Source organism: Stegodyphus dumicola, chromosome 3 (assembly GCF_044657685.1).
Source record: "Stegodyphus dumicola isolate Sdum_Otavi_A_Nest chromosome 3, ASM4465768v1".
NCBI classification, from domain to species: Eukaryota; Metazoa; Arthropoda; class Arachnida; order Araneae; family Eresidae; genus Stegodyphus; species Stegodyphus dumicola.
In genome coordinates, this window is record NC_140770.1 from 67,201,653 (window position 1) to 67,222,529 (window position 20,877).

At 30.8% G+C, this 20,877-nt stretch overlaps 1 protein-coding gene across 3 annotated transcripts; it reads right to left on the minus strand.

Annotated features, from left to right (window-relative positions):
• Nucleotides 1-1,042: 1,042 nt before the first annotated feature.
• Nucleotides 1,043-20,581, minus strand: LOC118204592 (uncharacterized). Of its 3 annotated transcripts, none has more exons than XM_035376901.2 (4): nucleotides 20,445-20,581; nucleotides 14,635-14,967; nucleotides 10,166-10,273; nucleotides 1,043-6,931 (listed from the first exon to the last, which is right to left on the minus strand). In XM_035376901.2, exons 2-4 carry the CDS (start codon nucleotides 14,872-14,874, stop codon nucleotides 6,449-6,451), a joined length of 831 nt encoding a protein of 276 aa, XP_035232792.2. In that variant the 5' UTR covers nucleotides 14,875-14,967; nucleotides 20,445-20,581; the 3' UTR covers nucleotides 1,043-6,448. The 3 variants fall into 3 exon arrangements, with proteins under 3 accessions (XP_035232792.2, XP_035232791.2, XP_035232793.2); XM_035376900.2 differs by having other exon boundaries at nucleotides 20,353-20,573; XM_035376902.2 differs by lacking the exon at nucleotides 20,445-20,581 and adding an exon at nucleotides 20,057-20,323.
• Nucleotides 20,582-20,877: the final 296 nt, after the last annotated feature.

Consider the following 20,877-nt stretch of genomic DNA (forward strand, 5'->3'; position numbering starts at 1 on the left):
TGAAAGAGTATATCAAAGGCATTATCATTTTACTTACATTATGTAATTTTGATAAGATGAATAACAAATGGAACAAAATAACAGTTTCAAATCAGGCAATTAATCAAGAGAGCAATTTGCTGTTAACTGAACTTAAATTACTTGGAATTCTTATTCTCTTCTTCAGTACTATGCCGGGAAAAAAAAAAAAAAAAAAAAAAAAAACAATATGAGCAACATCCCATTTTATATGTCTTAAGACTTAATTGTTTAGATCAGACAGAAAAACATTAATCCCACCATCGTCTCAAAGTGGGGTTACAACTTATGTCAATCAGCATATTGTCATTTGCTGTGGTGCTATTTCCTAGCCCAGTTGTGAATTTCATAATTTCAGGGGGGAATACTGTCAACATTTCATTTACCTGTTAAGTATTTCGTTTTAGTTTATAAATATAAAAAACTACTTTTATTCTAATTTTGGTATTTATCCACATTTTCTATACCTTTTTTTTTGTTAAATTTATAAAGCACATTAAAAATAATCTGAGTTTATATAAATGTATATGTATTTTTCAAGTTTTTGAAGGGGCAGGAGAGAGTGAATATCTAGCACTGGTAAAAGAGTTGCGTGGGGCAAAAAAGGTTGCGAACTACTACCCTAGTCAGTAAATGTTTGAAAGTGACATACAGGAATCTCTATTAGTTCGGAGAAAAATTATTTTTATGATACCTTTTTCTTGAAAAAGTAAATATTTTTAAAAAGAATGTCTTTTTTTTCTTATGGTCCAGATATTCCATATACTAGATCATTCCAGATATTGGAAATTTTAGACTCTGTACCATACAAAACATGGATGGTTGTCTACTTCACTTCACTTTTAACTTAGAATCACATATTACAATATTTTGAACAATGTATGTGACAGTAAATACACTATTTAAGTGTTAACCATGTCTCATATAAATGAACTGGAAAAACCCAAACATGATTTATCAAACTGTGTGTACTCAAACTAATTCTAAAATATGTATTCACTTTCAAACTAAAATTCACAGAGGATAAAATTTTGACATTCACATTATTTTATTTTACACAAAGAGAAAATACACAAAGCTTATCAGCCAAAGCTTAATATAGAAATATGATTATCACAAATGTTTGCGTGCATTACACACATTCAGAATCTAAACACTGTATGCAATACCTAAACACACAACTCAATAGTAATTATTTACCAATAACAAACAATATGAAATGCAATTTCAACAAAAAATTAGCCATAAATCTACTGAATACAAACAAATTGGTTTATAAATTTCTATACACTTAAAATTTAAAGGTTTTATAAATAGAATTTTTACATAAATTCTGTAAAAAGGAAAAGCAAATGTATGTATAAAAGAAAGACTTTAAACAAAAGAAAAATGTTAATGACAGTTTTCTATAAATAATACAAACACTCTACATATGAAAGAAAAAAGCAAGAAAAGCCCCTAGCATTTTGAAGAATTCTCGAATGATTACAGATAATTTTGATTAAAAAAAGTAAATATATGCTTTTACATTATGCAATTAAATATTATTAGAAATAAGATTGAAAATATAATACAGAAATTCAATTATGTTTGACAAACATGATATCTAAGAATATAGGATTTAAAAGCAAATAAAGCAAGTACTTCCTTCAATTATATATATATATATTAATTTTGATTACAGTTAAACCATTTAATACACAAGGTGAGCATAAAAATAAGATTTCTAATATATCATGAAATGAACCAAAAACTCTTCTTTTCAAAATTGCTAAGCATAATTTCCACTACTAGAAAACAATAACATCAAATATTGAGACTCCACAGCCAGAAAGAGTGTTTACACTACAATCAGCTGAAGCTGAATTACGCTATCTCTATTTCTCACATAATAGTTATGTGCACACCAAATGTTTGCGATTCAAATCAGTATCACCAAAACTTCATAAGCTTATGTTAATTATGGCAGAAAATTTAGCAGAGTAGGCAGTATTACAGTTAAACCCTTTTAAAAACAGGACTGTTTCTGTGCTCACCCTATAAAAATTAAAAGTAATTCATTATGATGCTATTCCAGTTAACCAGTGCTATTACAACTCTAATTTTCAACTAGCCAAATATAAATCTAGGCACTAGCATGATGCACTGATTCATAATAGAATCTACTGCTCCAAATTTAAATTACTGGACAGAACTTTCAAGTTTTTAGCAGATGTTAATCAAACAAAAAACCTAAAACTATATTGATGGCACAACTAACACAGAAAAAGGCGGATGAAAAATAACTTTTTTCTTAACAATGTAAAAAAAAGTAAAACTTCCATTAAAAGCATTCACATTATTCTATCAAACTAAGCTGTTAAAAATAATAATAATAATAATTAAAAAAAAAAAAAAAAGAATTATTTAAAAAAAGCAACCATTACATTTCTTTAGACGTTCACTACAAATTGGAATAAAATATTATGGAAATAAAACTAAAAATATCTCTTTGACACTTTCTACATTAAAAAATTACATCATCATTCAATTTCTCTGCTTGGCTTTCAAATAAATATTACTACTGATCAATTACAAAATGATAGTGTAAATACAAAGTTATTGATTCTTCTAATTTCAAATGACATTTTATTCAGTTCAATTAAAACATTACTTTGTTTAATACAAACTTTATAATAAGCCACTGACCTTTGATTAAGCCATCTGAAAACAGTATGCATCATGAATTCAATATTTCAATAGCCAATAACTTCCAAGAAAAGAATTCTGAATCAGATTTCTTTTTTTAAGTCAAAAAAGAAATATTCTCCTTTTTCTTTTTTAGGGCCAAACTGTTAAATTTTTTATAACAATTTTATTTTAGAAGGAGGAAAAATGAGAATAAGATGTTGATTAGATTAGTGCTACTGTCACCAATTCCAAAAAAGAAAAACTCAATATTTTCACCTTCCCTAATAAAATAGGGAAAGCATTCAATTCATAATGATAAAACAATCTTAGTTTTTGCAGAAGGTTTAAATATGAAAATTAATTTTAAAATCATTAGCAGGAAAAATAATTAAAAAAAATAGTGCACATAATGAGTTTTGACACAGCATTATTCACCTAATGAAATTTTGGAACGACAAAAAATTTCATTCATTTTTTGTCGTTCCAAAATTTCATAATGTAAAACAATCCTGTCTAGATTAGCACATCACATTGAAATATGTACCCAATATAAAGTCAGATGTAAACAACATATCAGATTTAAACAATAAACACCTCACTTTCTGTTATTGACTCATTAACAGGTGGTGATAATTCCTGCTAAATAAAGCTTTGTCTGTGACAATATGCATCACTATGAATATCACATCATTTGCTTTAAAAAAGAATCATCTTTTATATTTATTATTTAGGCTTACAAACAATAAATATTAATAAAATGAATTTTAAGAAGTTTAAAAATTTCAGATTACGTGTTTTAGCAAATCATTTTATAACAAAGTCTTATGCTTCCCTCCCCAAAAGCAAATTTCCTACATAAATAAAGATAGATAAACAAAGTACTTACTGAAAATAGGAAAAATCAAATGCTTATTTTTCAACAGAAAGTTGAAAATCAAAGGACTGAGTATCAGAAAAACAACTTGGAATAAATTCTAAGCAACTGATATAAATATGTCTATGGCTGACTTATACATTATATCCTGAACAATTTTTAAGAAAATACCTTTAAAAATACTTCAAATCCACATTATTAAATACTGAATGCCACCAATGCTTTTTACATCACATATAAAACATTTTTCAATAGTGTTCTTTGTAAATACTATAACATTTCCAGCAAAAAGATTCTTATGACTAGTCTAGATTTCAGAATATCTCCTGAGAATAAAAATATACAAAAATACATATATATCAAAAATGTCTATACCTAAATATGCTTTATGAACTTACATGCATAGTTATAGAAAAAATAAATTCTTTTAAATATTAATGTCAAACAGTCTTAACAAAAATGCTATATAACAGCTATCCAAAATATTTATAGAACGTGGACCTCCTTTCAATATAAATGTAGTTTAAGATTTTTTTAACTGGCATCATTGCTAAGGAATTCTCCACCCTTGCCCCCAAAATACATTCATTAACTGCATTAATTAATTTTAATAAATCATAAAATAATACCAAGTAAGAAAGCACTTTTAAGAATTAAAAATATCACCAAAAATTACGCTTTCTGGAATAAAGAGCTTCTTTAACCATAAATAAAATTACGCTTTCTGGAATAAAGAGCTTCTTTAGCCATAAATAAATTTACACTCACTATTATAGTTTTTTGAATATTAGCTGCAATGTTGCTACCTACTAGTTAACAGCTTATAAGTAATTTTGATAGCATTTTTGTACAATAAACTACTTATATTTCTTACTTATGCAAAATTAAAATCTGTTCTAAAAATATGCTTTATATGAAAGCATTTTGTCCATCCTATCACCTATAGTAAAAGTATTGGTCTACCATCAGTATAATGCAAAAGGTTAATCATTTATCATTTTGATAAGTACTATTTGCATTATCCTAGTCAAAACGTTTATTAGAATTCTACTTGTGAGGCTAAAACAATTTAATTTAAAATTTATCATTAGTATGCTGGAAACTCATTTTTTTCTTTAGCCATGATTCCAATTAACTTTGGTCTTTAACCTCTTTGCTGCAAATGCAATGTGAGTGCGTGCATAACTTTTTAGCACTAAACATCACTGTTTATCCAATCATTCAAGACTGACAAAAAAACAATTCCTATGAAATTTGCTTTTCACAGAAATATCTGAATTTTTACATATATTTATTAAATGTTATATCTTATAACAAATTTACAATTAAATAGTAAATAAATTTATAAATCTACAATTAAAATTTAAGAATAGGTTAAAATGCATCATTAGTAATAATGATTATATAATATTTATGCATTTAAGTTATTCCCAAACAATAATGAAGTTAAAGAAAACTTCAGAATTTAATTACTTGTGCTTATTATATCCTATTGTAAATATCCATGCCTGTTATTTCCTTTTTACATTTATATACAAAATGTTAAGCCACATTGTGTGAAACATTTCTATGTACATTGTATAAAAGCATGCTCTACATTCATGGAATAAAACAGTACATAATACTCAAAGGAATAAGGTTAATACTAATGGATATTCTATTTAGTTGCAGAGCATTCAGAGATCATTCATAATAATTTAGAATTTCAAATAAAATTTTCCATTTCAGAAATTCAAATACAGTGGGCTCAGAGATAGAAACTCTTTGCTTCCAGCATATCATGTATGATATGCTGGAAGCAAAGAGGTTAAACTGTTTAACTTCTTACTGTGTGAAATAGAGATTTTATGTTATTGACCCAAATAAATTTGTATCAATGTTTGCTTGATAATTAGGTAAAATTTTAGCATGGAATTTAAAAAAAGGTATGCTTTGATGATCTGGGGGTGGGGGAAAAGAATACTGACACAGTATCACTTCTTGCAATATAAAACCCCTTCAAAAAAAAATAATAATAATAATTTAGCCAAATTTTGCTAAAAGTTTGCTTTAAGGTTATGAATAAATTAATTTTTAAGAATATTTTTCTTTTTTTTAAATTATGTAGCTTTAGAGCCAAATTTTGTCATAAATTACCATATCTGGAGGTGTGTGTGTGGGGGACACTAGTACATAACCTTTCAAGAAGAAATAAATACAAACGTTTTTTAATTTAATCTATTCAAATAATAGATGTAATTACAGTATTTTTCAATCCAATATATAATTAAAATGAATAACAGCAAGCACTAAAACGATTGAAACCATTGTTGCCTCATATATATCAATTTAAAGCAAAGATAATTACATACCTATAAAAAAAAAAAAAATCCAAAAACTATAGCCCTAGCTCTTTCCAACTGATAATTTACTCACTTTCAAAATTTTCATTTTCTAGATCCGAAAATTTAGGCAGTCTTAAAATATTTTAAAAACTAAGCAAAGCAGTTTACTGTTAGCAAGCAGTATTATGTAATGCATGTAACATAGAAAGTGACTAATCTAAAAAGCTTCATGCATTCAGCTGTGCCAATTACGTAAACTGCCATGCTAGTTTTAACATTCCTTATACCCTATGCTTTATTTGTGATAAACTGCAATACAAATTTTAAGAATAAATACAGCTCATATTTGGTATGTGTAAGAAAAATCAGTTTTAAAAAGCAATCTTTCACATCACATAATTTGGCAACTAAATTAGAAAGTTAACAAAAATAATTTATTTGAAAGCAAATTTCAAGCAATGCTATAATGGATAAGTACTTTTAAAATTTAATTAAAATGATCAGGAATTTTTTTCAGTCACATGATGAAAATTACATTCAAATGCCATAAAAAATAATCACATCACAAAGAAACAAGCTTAGGTGGAGCAATTGAATCTGGACTAGACAAATCACTGCTTGAACTTCGTTGTTGACCACCACATGATGATATCACACAAGGTAAGCCACTGCTGGAGACTGGAGTGTTTCCACTCCCATCCAAAAGAGATTCAAATGCAAACATAGCAGTTGAAGGTGTATTTAAAGAAGTGTTCAAACCACTAATATTTGACAGATCAGGAGATGGCTTCAGAGAATTGCATCCGTCTGGATTATTGTAGCTAGAAGATAAAGGCAATGAATCCGGACGGGGGTATGTTTTCGGCCTATTTAATGAAGGCTTTGTATCAAGAGGTTTATTTTTTGACTGGTGAGAATGTTGATTTGTCAATTTGCATGTTGCTTTATGAGCTTCAAGAAGAAATTCAAGTTCTTCCTTCTGGGATGTGAGCAAAGCAATTTCATGTTGAAGAATTTGTCTTTTCTCTTCAAGGCCATCAGTTTCCTAAAAATAAATGGGAAAAAATGCATCAAAATAATGAATATGTATTTAAATTTACTTTTTTCTGATTAAAGCACAAAAATTTTACAGAACATATATATTGAACAGATGTATTGAGAATATGGCAAAGCACACTAGGACTATCTGCCTAAGGGAAGGGATGCCTTCGTGAAGGACTTTCTAAGGGAAACTGGCTCGTATACACGTTACACATGGGGAAAACCACGAAAACGCCCATGCAGCCAGCCTGTTCACAGGATTCGAACCTCGGACCGAACTACCAGTGTTCAGCGATTTTACCGCTTGGCCGCTGGTGAGCCTATATATTGAACAAATGACTTTGATCTTCTGTGTAGGAAAGTCTCAGGCACATTGTGTTCAATATCATTTATTTAATTATGTTTTAAGGAATGCTACCCAATTTCAGAGGCAGTTGTCATAAAATGGTTCAAAGTAACTTTTCGTTAAGAAGCCGTTTTATATTTCTTTAAATTTTCTTTAGAGCAAATTCCAGGTTTTAAATTTATATTAGCCAGTCCCACAGAACTGTGGTTCCTGCTGTAATGATCTTTTTCCTCTAAGCTCATTCAAGTAACTCAGCATATTTCTAGTTTCATAAGAGTAATATAACATTTATTATTTTCCAGTTCAAGACAAGCTATATATTTCATCAGCTAAATAGAATAATAAATGTGATGTAATTCCTTTTGGAATTTTATAATGAGATTATTAAACCCAGAGTTTAGTCTAAATAATACTTCTGTGAAAGATTCTCGGGAAGAATAGTATTTTGAAAACTAGAATGCAACACTAATCTTTTTACAGACATTTCATTTAAAGCTCAAGTTTTCTATTAAATTCCTATTTATGCACACTATTAATTCCTCAAAATCTGACCTACATCATGGCTTTATATTAAGCCAATGGTTGAGTTGCAGAAATTTATTTTAAACAATATCTTTTACAACTACAATATTTCGACCTAAGCTCTCCCAAATTTAATTCATTTTCAGTTACTTCTTAAGAAGTTACTTTAACATTTCACAAAGTTCAAACATACCTTTTCACATATTTGAAGATATGTTATTCAAGGCGTTATTTCTTCCTTTATGTGTTTTATTTTTATTTATTTATTTTTAAACTTTGAGAAATTCTTTGAAGTGAGGATTTCCTAGGCATAGTGAGGTTCTAATTAAACAGCTCATTACACTAAGAATGATCTGTCCATTTTATTGCACTGAGATTTGTTTAACAACCCCCTGAGGGGCATTAAGTCCTTTATTTGGTCATGAGATTCTTTTCTAACTTGGTATATACAGACAGTGAAACCTCATTTAACAAGCATAATTTGTTCCCAACTCTTACTTGTAATGTGAAATTCGGCAGCAGCTACTAGGCAGTAAGTTAGGGTAACTCATTGTACAATGCAATACTTCCCCATGCTCTTAACATCTCTCTTCAATATGAAACTTTACATCTATAACTCTCAGGGGATTAAAATAAAATTGCATCCAGACAGTATAGTGGTTAGGGCAGCCTACTGAGGTACTGAAGGGCCTAGGTTCGAATACTGAAGGAGGCATGGATGTTTTAAGTGCAGAGTGTCAGTGTGGCATTTTAAATACAAGGCGAATCAGAAGTCCTCTTGAGAGGTGGGTGGTAGGGAAAGAGTGGTGGGAGACCCTCAGACCCATTCCCCCCCCCAGAACGCTCTCCATCAAAATTGGGGTCGGAAATGAGCAAAATCACACCGTCACCTGTATGGCGCTCAAGGCTCTTGCCATCAACAGGTGCATTCTTGCACTCCTTGCTATTGTTGAAAATATATGGTCGTCGAGTAGATATTGTTGCAACATCCTTTGAAGCCCCCACTTCCTTAATCCTAACCTTAAGGATAGAGCAAATCCTTGATATATACTGATTACATATATGTGTTAGGTCAGCCATGCTCACATCTCATTCTCATGTCTCGATGATTTGGTATTTGACTAACATCAATTTGCCTCCATATCACACATTCTGTGAAATACCTCTCATTAAAGAAGTCATTTTATTACATTTTGTTCAGGGATGCTCATTAAGTGAGGTTTGACTGTATTTGATTATAATTTTAAATGTTTTACTTTCTTAGTTTCTTTAATAATGTAAATATTTTAATGAATGGAAGTTTATGAAAACAGACTAAAATACAGGTTTTCATTGGCAGATCCAGAAAGCCATCCTATTCAGCGGGCTCAGAAGTACATTCCATTTTATAAAATATTAACAAACAGTTAAGAAAAATCAACACTATCTCTTTCCCCTGGTCTTGTAAATCTTCAATCATTCCAAACTAACATTTTATTAAAAGAGGGAATCTACGATTACTTCAATTTTTACACCTCACAAAATTAACATTTAATAACTTTTCACAGCTTATACATAGATTACTTAAGATAATTATCATCAGCAACTCACCAAAATATCTCGCTATTCAAAAGGGCTGTTAGAGGATATTTAGTATATTTTCCATAGAAGAAATGTATAAGTAACTACATAAACTCTATTATCCAGAGTAAATACTCTGGATAATAGAGTTTATGTCAAAACGCCAAGGCCAGCACAACTGGTGAGGTTGCACTGTGTGGCAGAATTTAGGGACAGCAAATTTTTTAAAATTCAAAGAAGCAGTGGACAGCAAAATTTTAGACTCTTAACAGATTCTACCAGGTGGAGAAATGTCTAATGCAAACCAGGTCTTTCATCCATTTGGGAAACTATTACATCTTTAGAAAAGATGTTTAAGAAGCTTTGGTTTCTTTTATACAGATCTCTGTCATGCAAAACCACATTATTTTCCAGATTTCTCATACTTTGCCCTGATGATCTTTCTTATCAAAATAGTTTGAGAAAGACGGTATTTTCATACAGTTTAAGTTATCCAAAATCTGATGTTGAATCTATGATAGACAGCACTTAAGCTGCTCCTGGAAAAAATATCTTCATACAATTCAAGATATCTAGAATCTCATGATATCCGGTCTTCGGCAGATACCTAAATTGCTCCTGGAAACATCAATACAGAAGGACAGGTCAAGAGAAACAGAACGATTGCTTGCATTCTTACAGATGTTACTTCTAAGGTAATACGGTACGAAATATACTTTATTCATTTCAAACAGAAATGACCAATAAGCATTCTCCATTTACTTTTTGAGTATAAGAGTAATTAAAACATTCATAGGATTCTTAACATACATTCATTAAATTACTCGTAAGCTCCATGCGCCTCTTTCGACACCGAGCTGCAGCCAATTTGTTTCTTTCCCTTCTAATTCGTCTCCTCTCTTCCTCTTCAGGGCTCAACTGTAATAAATTATATAAAAATCATAAATTTATGTCAATAAACTAGAAGAAATTAAAAAAATATATTACAATACTGTTAACTGCATTCATAGCTATACATTTATGCTAAGTTTGTAACTTACTCATTACACTAATCATAAAAACCACATATTTTTAAATACACATTAGTATTACCAATATAATGAATATGTTTCAATTATAAATTATTAAAAAAATTACTTATTTTTTTATGTATCAGTACAAAAAAAATTTTTAACCACTGTGACATTCATTCACAGTATAATAACATGCATAAATGCTAACAGAATACTAATCAAAAATCAGCTGTAGAAAACAATATATTCAAAAACTATTTTTAAATTATCAACATATACAGTTTTTTTTTTTTTTTTTTTTTTTTTTTTTTTTTTTGCCACACAAGGCATACACATCCTAATTCTGTGCAGAAAATAAAAAGCAAACTCAATCTCGCTATAGATGATGCACAAAATTAAATCTTAATATTCTAAGGGATGTTGTCATTTAACCATGAACAGGAACAATAAATATTTTCAATGTCGTACAAACTGGTTAAATACTTGCCAATGAGAGAATATATTTCTGGAAAACTTTATCTGCTACCGATAAATGTAAAGAAGGAAAACATAAAAGTAGACTAGAAGAGAAACACGCTAATGTGACGATCAAAATCGTAAAAACAATCTTGTATTTAGCATAAGTATATTGAAACACTCAATCGATTTCGAGGGCAGCTAAAGGTCCCTCCTCATCAGGAGAAAGAAATACCTAGAATGTCGTGCTTCCATTTTATCCTTCTATTAGCTATAAAATTGCACGGATTCTCCAGAAAGTCAATTTTCAAGTCAGTTTCTCCCCTATTAATAAAATTCACCCTTCAATTCTAAAAGATTGCATTTCTGTCTTGAATTCTTGGGGAATTTATAGTATATCGTGTCAGTGTGGTTTGAGATATATTGGCCAAACAAAAAGAGCAATGAAGTTTCATATCAAGGAACATGAATCCTATGTCAGAAAAGGCGAATTTAACAAGTCTTCAATAGTGTATCATAGTTGGACATTTAACCATTTTGACTTTGGGTCTGCAAAAATTATCCAAAAGGCTTCTTCCATAGGTGAATTGGATTTTCTTGAGGCTTTTCATATTCACAAAGATTTAGCATGTTTAGTTAATGATTTGAAGTCCAATCCAGTCCTTCCTACTATCTTAATTCAGTTATTTTTGCCGATAGATGGCATTACCTTCTCGCATTTGGTACCACCAGAGGGTATAAAAATCCATTTAGTGGTTGCTTTCCATTATTCGAAGTTCAGATTTTGAGCGTGAAGGTGCCCCTCGCTCCCTATTTTAACTCGCTAATTTTTCTTGTCCTTTGTGTTACATGTTTGATCAGATAGCCTGGCTCAGTAAAAGTAGGCAGCCAGTGTAACTCTGATTAAAAATCCGGTTATAAATATGTGCAGTGCTGATAAGGACCACGTGTTTCTGAGACTCCTTCCCCTTTATTTTTCTTCTTTCTAGGTATTTCTTTTTCCTGATGAGGAGGGACATTTAGCTGCCCTCGAAATCGACTAAGTGTTTCAATATACTTACGCTAAATACAAGGCTGTTTTTACAATTTTGAAAACATAAAAGATCACATTATATGGTATCGTCACTCTCCTTACCATATCCCTCTGTGATATTACTGGAAGCAGTTCTGGCAGGCAATCAAGAGATCCAGAGTGCAAATCTCAACAAAGGCACTGTGCTTTTTCCCTACTCCGATAAACCTCATCACTCTACAATGGTATCCAAACTAAAATGTGGTGGACGATGATTTGTCCACCAGATTTGGCAACAGAGTGACTACTCCCAGGTTAAGTGAAACATTTTTTATTTCCTCGCTTCTTACAAGAGATTATGGTATAACTGGAAGCATGTACAGTTGGCAATCAGAAGGTCCAGTATTTGAATCCTGGCTATGGCATTGCATTTTTTATGCTTCCTACTTTAACAAACCAAATGACTATACCATTTTCTATATAAGTGAAACATTGCCTTTTTTTTTTTTTTTTTTTGATACATTATACAATTCAATATTTTTTTACTCCACAGAAACAACTATTAATAACTAATGCAGCAAAAAGAAACTTCATATTACATGGACAAAAAATATACTAAAGCAGTGATTCTCAGACTGTGGTATATGTCAAACATACACAGGCAGCTTTCAGAAGGTGCATGTGCAGTCTTCAAGCAAAATTTTTTTGCTTTATGTTTCATCCTTCAAACTGCCTTAAACTCACAGGCTTTACTATAATTAATCATATTTTTCAGCAATCACTGCATAAAACAAATGCCAAACCGCACTTCCCTTTTCAGTACATTTTTTTTAATAAAAGCAAAAAATTATTTTTAGTTTATTTTGTCAACCAGAAAAAGTACAGATTTTTTATCTTTCATAAAAGCAAATACTTATAACTAAAATTTATGATAATATATAATTTAAATATTAATAAAGTAAACTGTCACATGCACTAGTTCATATATATAACAAAAATTTTCATACATGTTTTATAAACACAAACATAATATATCAGCATGTAGCAATTTGATCACTGGTGGAACATATTAACTCACTGTTAAATACAATTGGGACAATATATCCCACAAAAAGAATTTATTCAAAATTTCTTAAATCTGACATTAAAAATGTTAAATTACTACTTAATAAGAACTATTTTATACTAAATATGCCTTAAATATAATTGTATTTACTGTAAATTAAAAAAAAATAAAAACTGAAACTTGAGTTATCAGCGTGCTCAAAAACATCTGCAATCTAAAAGTATTGCCAGGTTATATATTTATTCCCCCAATTCCTTAATAACACTTCAAAAAACCCATTTATATTGGGTTTTATTTTCCAATAGGGCATGGAATCTAATCTCTGGGACGTATGTGCCCATTAGAATAGAAAGGGTTAACAGATAGTAGAGTATAAAGGTAACGGGCAACAATTTTTAGGGATCGTAAATTTGTAAAATTTATAAGAGACACTAAGCAGCAGAATTTACATGTTGTAAAATTTACAGATTTCAGGGAGGTGCAATTTAGGATATGCAGAGATAGCACTGAGCGGCAACAATTCCCAGCATCATTCCTATATGCATTGCAGGTCACTATTAAGTAATCTAATGCCTCAGGTAAATCCAAATTGTACACCAGAATGTTTCCTTCACATGAAATCAACTTCTGCTCGGCTATCCGTATTGTATTTCATTCACTCTTTGAATTAAAAAAAAAATTTTCTTTAATGGCATTTGGAGCGAAAATATTTAGTGGTAACTGGGTAACGAAAGATGAAACATGCACAACTGCTTTGATTCCACGACTGGGATACATTTCAGCGAGTTTCTAAGTACATTTTAAACCAGCTGTAATTTTTAGACTTTTAGTGGGACATATATGTCCCGTTAGTAATCGTCAAAGAGTTAAATGCCATACCTAACATAAAAACTACTTTCATACAGAAAACTTTTTTCTGTAATAAAATAGTTATTTTTCATCTTGCAACATACATTTTTACACAAGCATTACAATGCCTTTTCCCCCAATCAATGAATAACATATTTTATAATTCTTTACAATGAATTAAATTTTTGGTACTTTATCTCCACCCTCTTCTCAAAAATCACCAGCTGTTGATGACTTTTTTCACCAAACTGATATGTGAAAGGGAGAAATGATTTTGAAAAAGGTGACATAACTAAGAATTCCATAAAAGAGCAGTGAATCAACAAAAATGAACAAAAGACAAGAAACATCTGTTACAACCCCCCTTTTTTTTTAATGCTGTATTTTCCCTCGTGTTGTACACAGCAATCTGCTTTCACTTTGAAAAAAAATCAAAGAAATAGAAAATCTGTCATAGTTCATGCTGTTGCTTTTCTATCATAAACACCACAATCTGTTTTCGCTTAAAAGACATCAGAGAACTGTACAAATTCAGCATCAGTACGTATACTTTTATCATTTGCAAAATCCTGCTGGCTAAAGCTCCTTACATGCATTGTATTCTCTACCCCAGGGCAGAAAGCTATATTTATAATTGAATCTGAAGAGGGAAATGATCTCCTATCTGCTGCATGTGCATATATGCCACATAAATACATTTTGGTGGGTCATTCTGGTGACACAGCACACTGTTTCATTAATATTTTTCAGGGGTGTGCAGATAACCAGAAAGTACTTCTAATAAAGTTCTAATAAGATTTTTTTTCTTTTTAAATTAATGAAAGTACTCCTAGATTAGCTTAAATTTAACTGAGAAATGAAGAGTTAAGAGAAAACATACAACCTTTTCATCTTTCAGTGGTCTTCTGCCACCACTGCGGCCTGTTTTAGAAGGGCGAGAACTAGTTGAACTTTCAGATGGTGGACGAGGTGAATCTAAAGATCTATCTGAAGAATGCAAGCATTCGTCAACCCATCGGCTTTCTTCCGGCTTTGGCAGTCCAGTAAAAGAAATAACAGGAGGTGCAAAACCTGCTTGACGTTGATGCTCCAATGGTGCAGGAGGTACAGAATGTAATTCCATAAAAGATTCTTCAATGTTCTTTAAAGTTGTTGGAGTCAATGTAGGTGTAGTACGAGTTGGTATTCCACATGTCAAACCTTCAATGCTGGAACACTGAAAAAGAGAATACTAATTTTAAAAATTTAGCATAAATAGGCTACATTATACAATAACAGATAATAAAATATGCTCATTATTTCGACATTTACAGTTAATGAACACAGTAATATACTGTCAAATAAAGCTACACAGGAAAAAAAATGCTGCATTAAAAATTACAAAAAGCTTCAAGTATCAGTATATAAAATTTTAATAGCAAATCATTGGTTGATCTTTAGATTATGGTAACTTGGCGATTTTTTGGCGATCAACTCTCCTACAGCAACCCTCTATTTTTTTTTTCCCGCCGCCATTTTGTCTTCACGAAGTAAAGACATCTTTCTTTTCTTTTTATCTACTGAACACTTCTTCCAACAATCTACTAGCCGAATTACACTTATGCTAGAAATTTTATCTAACGAAACTGCTTAATCATGACAAATATTCACTGCAAAATTGGGAAAAAGTGCACAATACCATACTCCTTACGCGTTTTTCAAAATAACACATACACATAAACCATGTACACGTCGACTTATTTTTACTTAAAAAAACATCCCAGAATTACACTTTTATTATGGATTCAATAAAATTATTGAACGATTTTTTCTGCGAATTTTTCCTCCACTAAATAAAAAGCAAAATTCTTTTTATCACAATGCCTTGGAATGGCGCTTTTTATAGCACTCCACATGCCCTCTATTGTATTCGTATGTGCACCTGTTTCAGGAGCTTTAAAATAATATTTATGGTTCACAGCAAGATGTTGAAAAACCTTCATCTTCCAAACATGCATATGATTTCCAGCAATCAGATATGATTATTGTACTCAGTAGAATATACTGTTTAATAAAACTTAATAAGAAATCTTTACTTCTATCTCGCACAACCTTAAAAAAACATTTATTACTACCCCTTTCAATCCCACCAAACACCAATTTTCTTCCACTCTCCTACCTCTCTGATACTTCCGCTTCCCAAACTTACTCTCATCAATTTCCACAATAACATTCATACCACCAAGCATACCCATATCATTTTCGCAAAATTCCACACACACTTCCCTACAAAAAGAATTCCAATCAGCTGCAGTCCTACTGCTAATTTCTAAATCCGAAATCCAATAGTCAACTGGCAATCTATTCACCCAATAATAAGAAATCAATAAAATCTCACCCATACTCAAACAACTTTCAGCAAACCACGTACCCTTCCTTACACTCCGTTTCACAAAATGTCCATTTTCACCATATTTCTTGCACCGCCATTCAAACTTATCAGTAATATCCTTCCTTTCACACAATCTCATTTCATTCCCACATTTTGGACATTCATACTTATCCGCAATTAAACCTACACTCATGCACCATTCAACCAATTCTTTTGAATTTCACACAAACGCATTAAAAATCTAGAATTCACTTTAGACAGCGCCATACAATCCCAAAATTATTCAACCCTACTTCGCACAACACACAATGAAGCTTAATACAAAATAATATACAGCCACAGATATTTTTCCAAATCCCCCCCTTTTCCGATTAAAGAACCGTAATTCGTCCATTAATATCACAATATATCCCATGATCTCTCATTTCCCTCACACAAAATAATGCGTAATCGGAACTGAGTACTGCTCACATTATTTTTAAAAGTTTTATTATTATTATAAAGTCCCAGGTAGTAACCTTTATCACCTCCAAAATGTCGCCAAACTACCAGTTACCATATTCTAAAGATCAGCCAAATCATCTTCATGTGGAACAAAAAGAAATCAAATTGAACTACAGCAGGAGTTTTAAATTGCACATTCAAAAGAAAATCTTTGTCATCGAGTTCCATGTTTGATTACACACATTTACATTATTTGTCATAATAATAATCATAAAACTGATAGATAATCTGTAGAGTTCCTAACTCCTTTTGTCTAAGCTTAACTTTGAGGAACCTAGTGAACTCAGAACAACTAAGACATAGACTCGAGAAGAGTTAAATTACCCTTTTATTTACTTAGAGTAACAGCCGGCCTCTTCTCAAGCTTACAAGAAGCCTATACTCGAGCTTTAACTCAGGATAAGAAACTAAACGAGACTTAGACGAAGCTAGACACAACTATCCAATGTAGCTGGTGGATATCAAAAGGCACATAAAATATGGCCAAGCATAACAGCTTCAAGAGTGGCTGAGTCAGAAGGCAGACACATGCTACTAAAGATTCCTAGTACTCTCTATAGAAGTAAGTTGAACCTTCTGTAAATATTTTTTCTAACTCATTTGCACTAGATGCGATCATAAAAACACATTCTGGTAGGAGTTGTAAGTGAACACAAGAATTGATAGCAAAGGGTTTCAAAATTAAAATATACCTTATAAATTAATAAACCATCCAATAAAAAATTTTTTTCAAAAGAATAAATACAAATTAAATTAATTGTTTTGCACCATTGCTGCAAGGAATGAAATTTAAAATTTAACAAACAATAAAAAATGTTATACTTTCTAATTATCTGCATCCCATGGTTTCAACATTTGATAGAAATGATTCTTTTGTGTATACACGCCCAATAATACCCAACTTAACACGTGCATTTACACATTTTATATTCAATGGTATGGGCTGTAAAAAATCTAAATATCAGCGATTGGCATTCCTTACAAAAGCTTTTAGCATTCTTTTTTTTAATCTGTGAACAGTACAATGCTTATGAATTATAAGGACAGCTAAACAAAAATTTTCCCCCAATTCACAAAATTGCCCAACTTTCCTGGAAGAAGAGATAATTGAGAGCTATAAATTTTTACATCTTAAATTCTTACTATCACATAAAAACACGTTTTTCCTCTCATTAAACCTGTAATTTTCACTAAAGTAACCTGACAGCAAGTGCAAAATAACTTGGATTGCAAAACATATTCAAGTTCCATAAAGATTAACAATCCTAAACACACAGCCTTATTTGTTTGCTTGTGGTTATTAAACAGCTGCCCTGAAGTTGCAAAAACTCCTCAGTATTCTCCGTACTTAAATCTTATCAAACATATATGGAGCAAGATGGAGAAACAAAAGGAAAATATGGCATTTCTTCGAATGCTCTATAAAAAGCAATTTATACAGGAGAAGAGTACAAAATAAAATATTCTTAAATAAAAAAATGGGGAAAGTGCAGAACCGCCCACTTCTTGGCGCGTTTTTAAGAATTGCACAAACTCTGTATCCATGTACACATCGACCTATACTCACTTAAAAAAAATTCCCAGAATTTCACAAAAATGGCACTGCGCACTTCCTCGACTTCATCCATGTACACATCGACCAATTTTTCACTTAAAAAGTCAAAGAAAAACGACAAAAATCCAATTCTTCTTACTCTTGTAAAAAGTGCCAAAAAATAAGTGGGCGATTTTGCACTTTACCAAAAAAAAAAAAAAAAATAGTTGAATCCATGCCAAAGTACATGAAAAATGTAAAAGGAAACCCTAAAAATACTGAATGTCCCACTACTTTCATGTTTTTATTAAATACAAAATGTTTGCTAAGTGTGTCTGAATAATTATGCAAGTTTATTTTCAAAACTTCCTAAATTTTTTTTTTTTTTTAAATCAAAAATGTTTGAATGACTCAAAGCAAGCAGGTTTTAAACCAGATGATTTATTGTATACATGAAAAAAAATAGTTATTTCAATAATATTTAGTCAATGATATTGTCCAAGAACAAGTGTGAGCCACTGTAGCAAGATGACTGTGGTTTCTAAACACAGGAGCTAACATATGTGCTAATGGAACAAATATAGATGTGGTGTTTCAGATTTCCTGCAATATTTCTCTACTGCCATTTTCAGGACAAAATCAAATTAGATATTATCTTTAAGATATGAAGTGCATTCTTAAAATGTTTAATAAATTATTTTTTATCATATGCAGCATATAGCCCAAAAGATACACAATTTTCAAATTCAATTAAACAGTGATAAACACATACACATTATTATGCATTTTATTGCTGAAAGGTAATTTTTCTTTGTTCTCAATTGCATATTATGCACTTTTTTCCAGCTACATTTTCAGAAGCACTCTACATATTTTTATTATAGTAAAAATCAATCACTGCCTTGCAAAAATCTATATTATTATTCATTTTGATAATAATTGCATCATACTGTTATTCGCATTTCTTTATTAATGAAAAATATTTCGACCAAACTATACAAAAATACCTAAATAGGATTAATTCATTTTTGAAATTGTCAATGCTTTGCGTTAAATGCGTTTCTTTCAGTTCATGAGGAACCCACGTATCGAGTTTTTGAACATAGCCTAGTTGTTTTAAGTGATTTTCAATGCATGTATGTGATACATGAAGCTTCTCTGCAATCTCACGTGTTGTACTGTGACGATCCGAATCGATTATTGCTTTGATTAGGTCGTCATCAACTTCAACTGGACGACCAGAGCGTTTTTCATCTTTGAATGAAAAATCACCAGAACGAAATTTGGCAAACCAATTTTGACACTGCCATTCTTTTAAGTCTTCGTCACCATAAACAGCACGTAACTTTTTATGAGCTTGTGATGCGTTTTTCCCTTTGCAGAAATAAAAAAGCAAAATATGACGAAAATGTTCCTTTTGATTTTCCATTTTTCAACGAACGCCATACGAAAACTAAGCAACCGATCAAAAAACTTTTTTTACCGAGTGACAACTGAATTGCCAACTATCAAATAACAAAATGTGTTTTACATTTGTACTATGTCTGCAATCCTAAAAATTCAACTGAAGCCATCTATGAGTGAAATCCGCAATTACTTAGTTACCAACCCAATAGTATGATTCACTCTATTATATATGGACAGGTTAAATTCTTAGTGAATGCCATTTTTTGATTAATTGTATCAAACAGCTCAATAACCAAAGAAATGTCCTATATTTATATATAAGGAATTAATAATGTGAACATTATCCATTCTAAACCTAAAATTATACTACACACATAATTAAACAAGTGACAAAATTAACAAAATGCCAAATCTAACATAGTAATATATAATTAAAAGGATTATAAATAGTAAACGAATAGAAATTTCGTATATTCACTTAAAAATTACATTTTAGTTTCATATATGCAAACTAACCACAACTATTCACATTTTCATAATTCATAGTATGCAATTTAATAAACATGATCATAGCAGATGCTATCAACGCAATGGGTGCTGCACAGGTTTGAGATACACAATGAATTAATTTCTGCAAAGCAGAGCAGAACCATCAAAACAACTTCATACTGTATATGACTGCATATAAATATGACATAAACGCATGCAACAACTAAAAACTACATTACGGTATCTAGCGGTCGCTTTCGTTTCCCACAGTAGGGCATGCAGTATGTCAAACTTACTGTAACAGAAGTAGGTGATTCATCAGCACCATTAGCCATAGATGACAAAATATCAGCTACGGACAAACGATCGGATAAACTTTTCTCATTACCTTGAGAATACATAGGATAATATCACAGTTTAGTTTTCCTCACTATGCAAACTTAAAAAAAGCTTTCATGAAATACAGAAACTACAATCATGGTTCTCAGCTCGTAGTTCCCGAAAGATGAGTCATGCTGTATGACATCATAGGATAAAAATAAAATTTTTAGCGTCATATAGCAACCTTTCTTCTTCTATGCATGTGAAAATTAAAAATATCCCAATAATCCTAAAATTCGATTTTTAAAATTAATTAAATAAATCAGAAAAAAAGTAGGTTAGAATGTTCAAAATACGTTAGCATTTTTACTTCAAAAAATGCCAAAAAGTTATAAACAGAAATCGGCTAAATGTAGTTATTGAAGAGAACTGAATTTAAAGACAATAATTATTTATTATACTTGATAAAACCTAAATTTTACCTCTTTGCCGAACCCTCT

What these genes read in the sequence shown, in the direction of transcription:
- LOC118204592 (XM_035376900.2), bottom strand. Translation starts at nt 20,457, where the DNA reads ATGTATTCTCAAGGTAATGAGAAAAGTTTATCCGATCGTTTGTCCGTA. An exon ending in AATCACCTACTTCTGTTACA is followed by an intron (nt 14,968 to 20,352) that starts GTAAGTTTGACA and finishes TCTCTTTTTCAG; the next exon opens with TGTTCCAGCATTGAAGGTTT. An exon ending in TTACGAGTAATTTAATGAAT is followed by an intron (nt 6,932 to 10,165) that starts GTATGTTAAGAA and finishes ATTTATTTTTAG; the next exon opens with GAAACTGATGGCCTTGAAGA.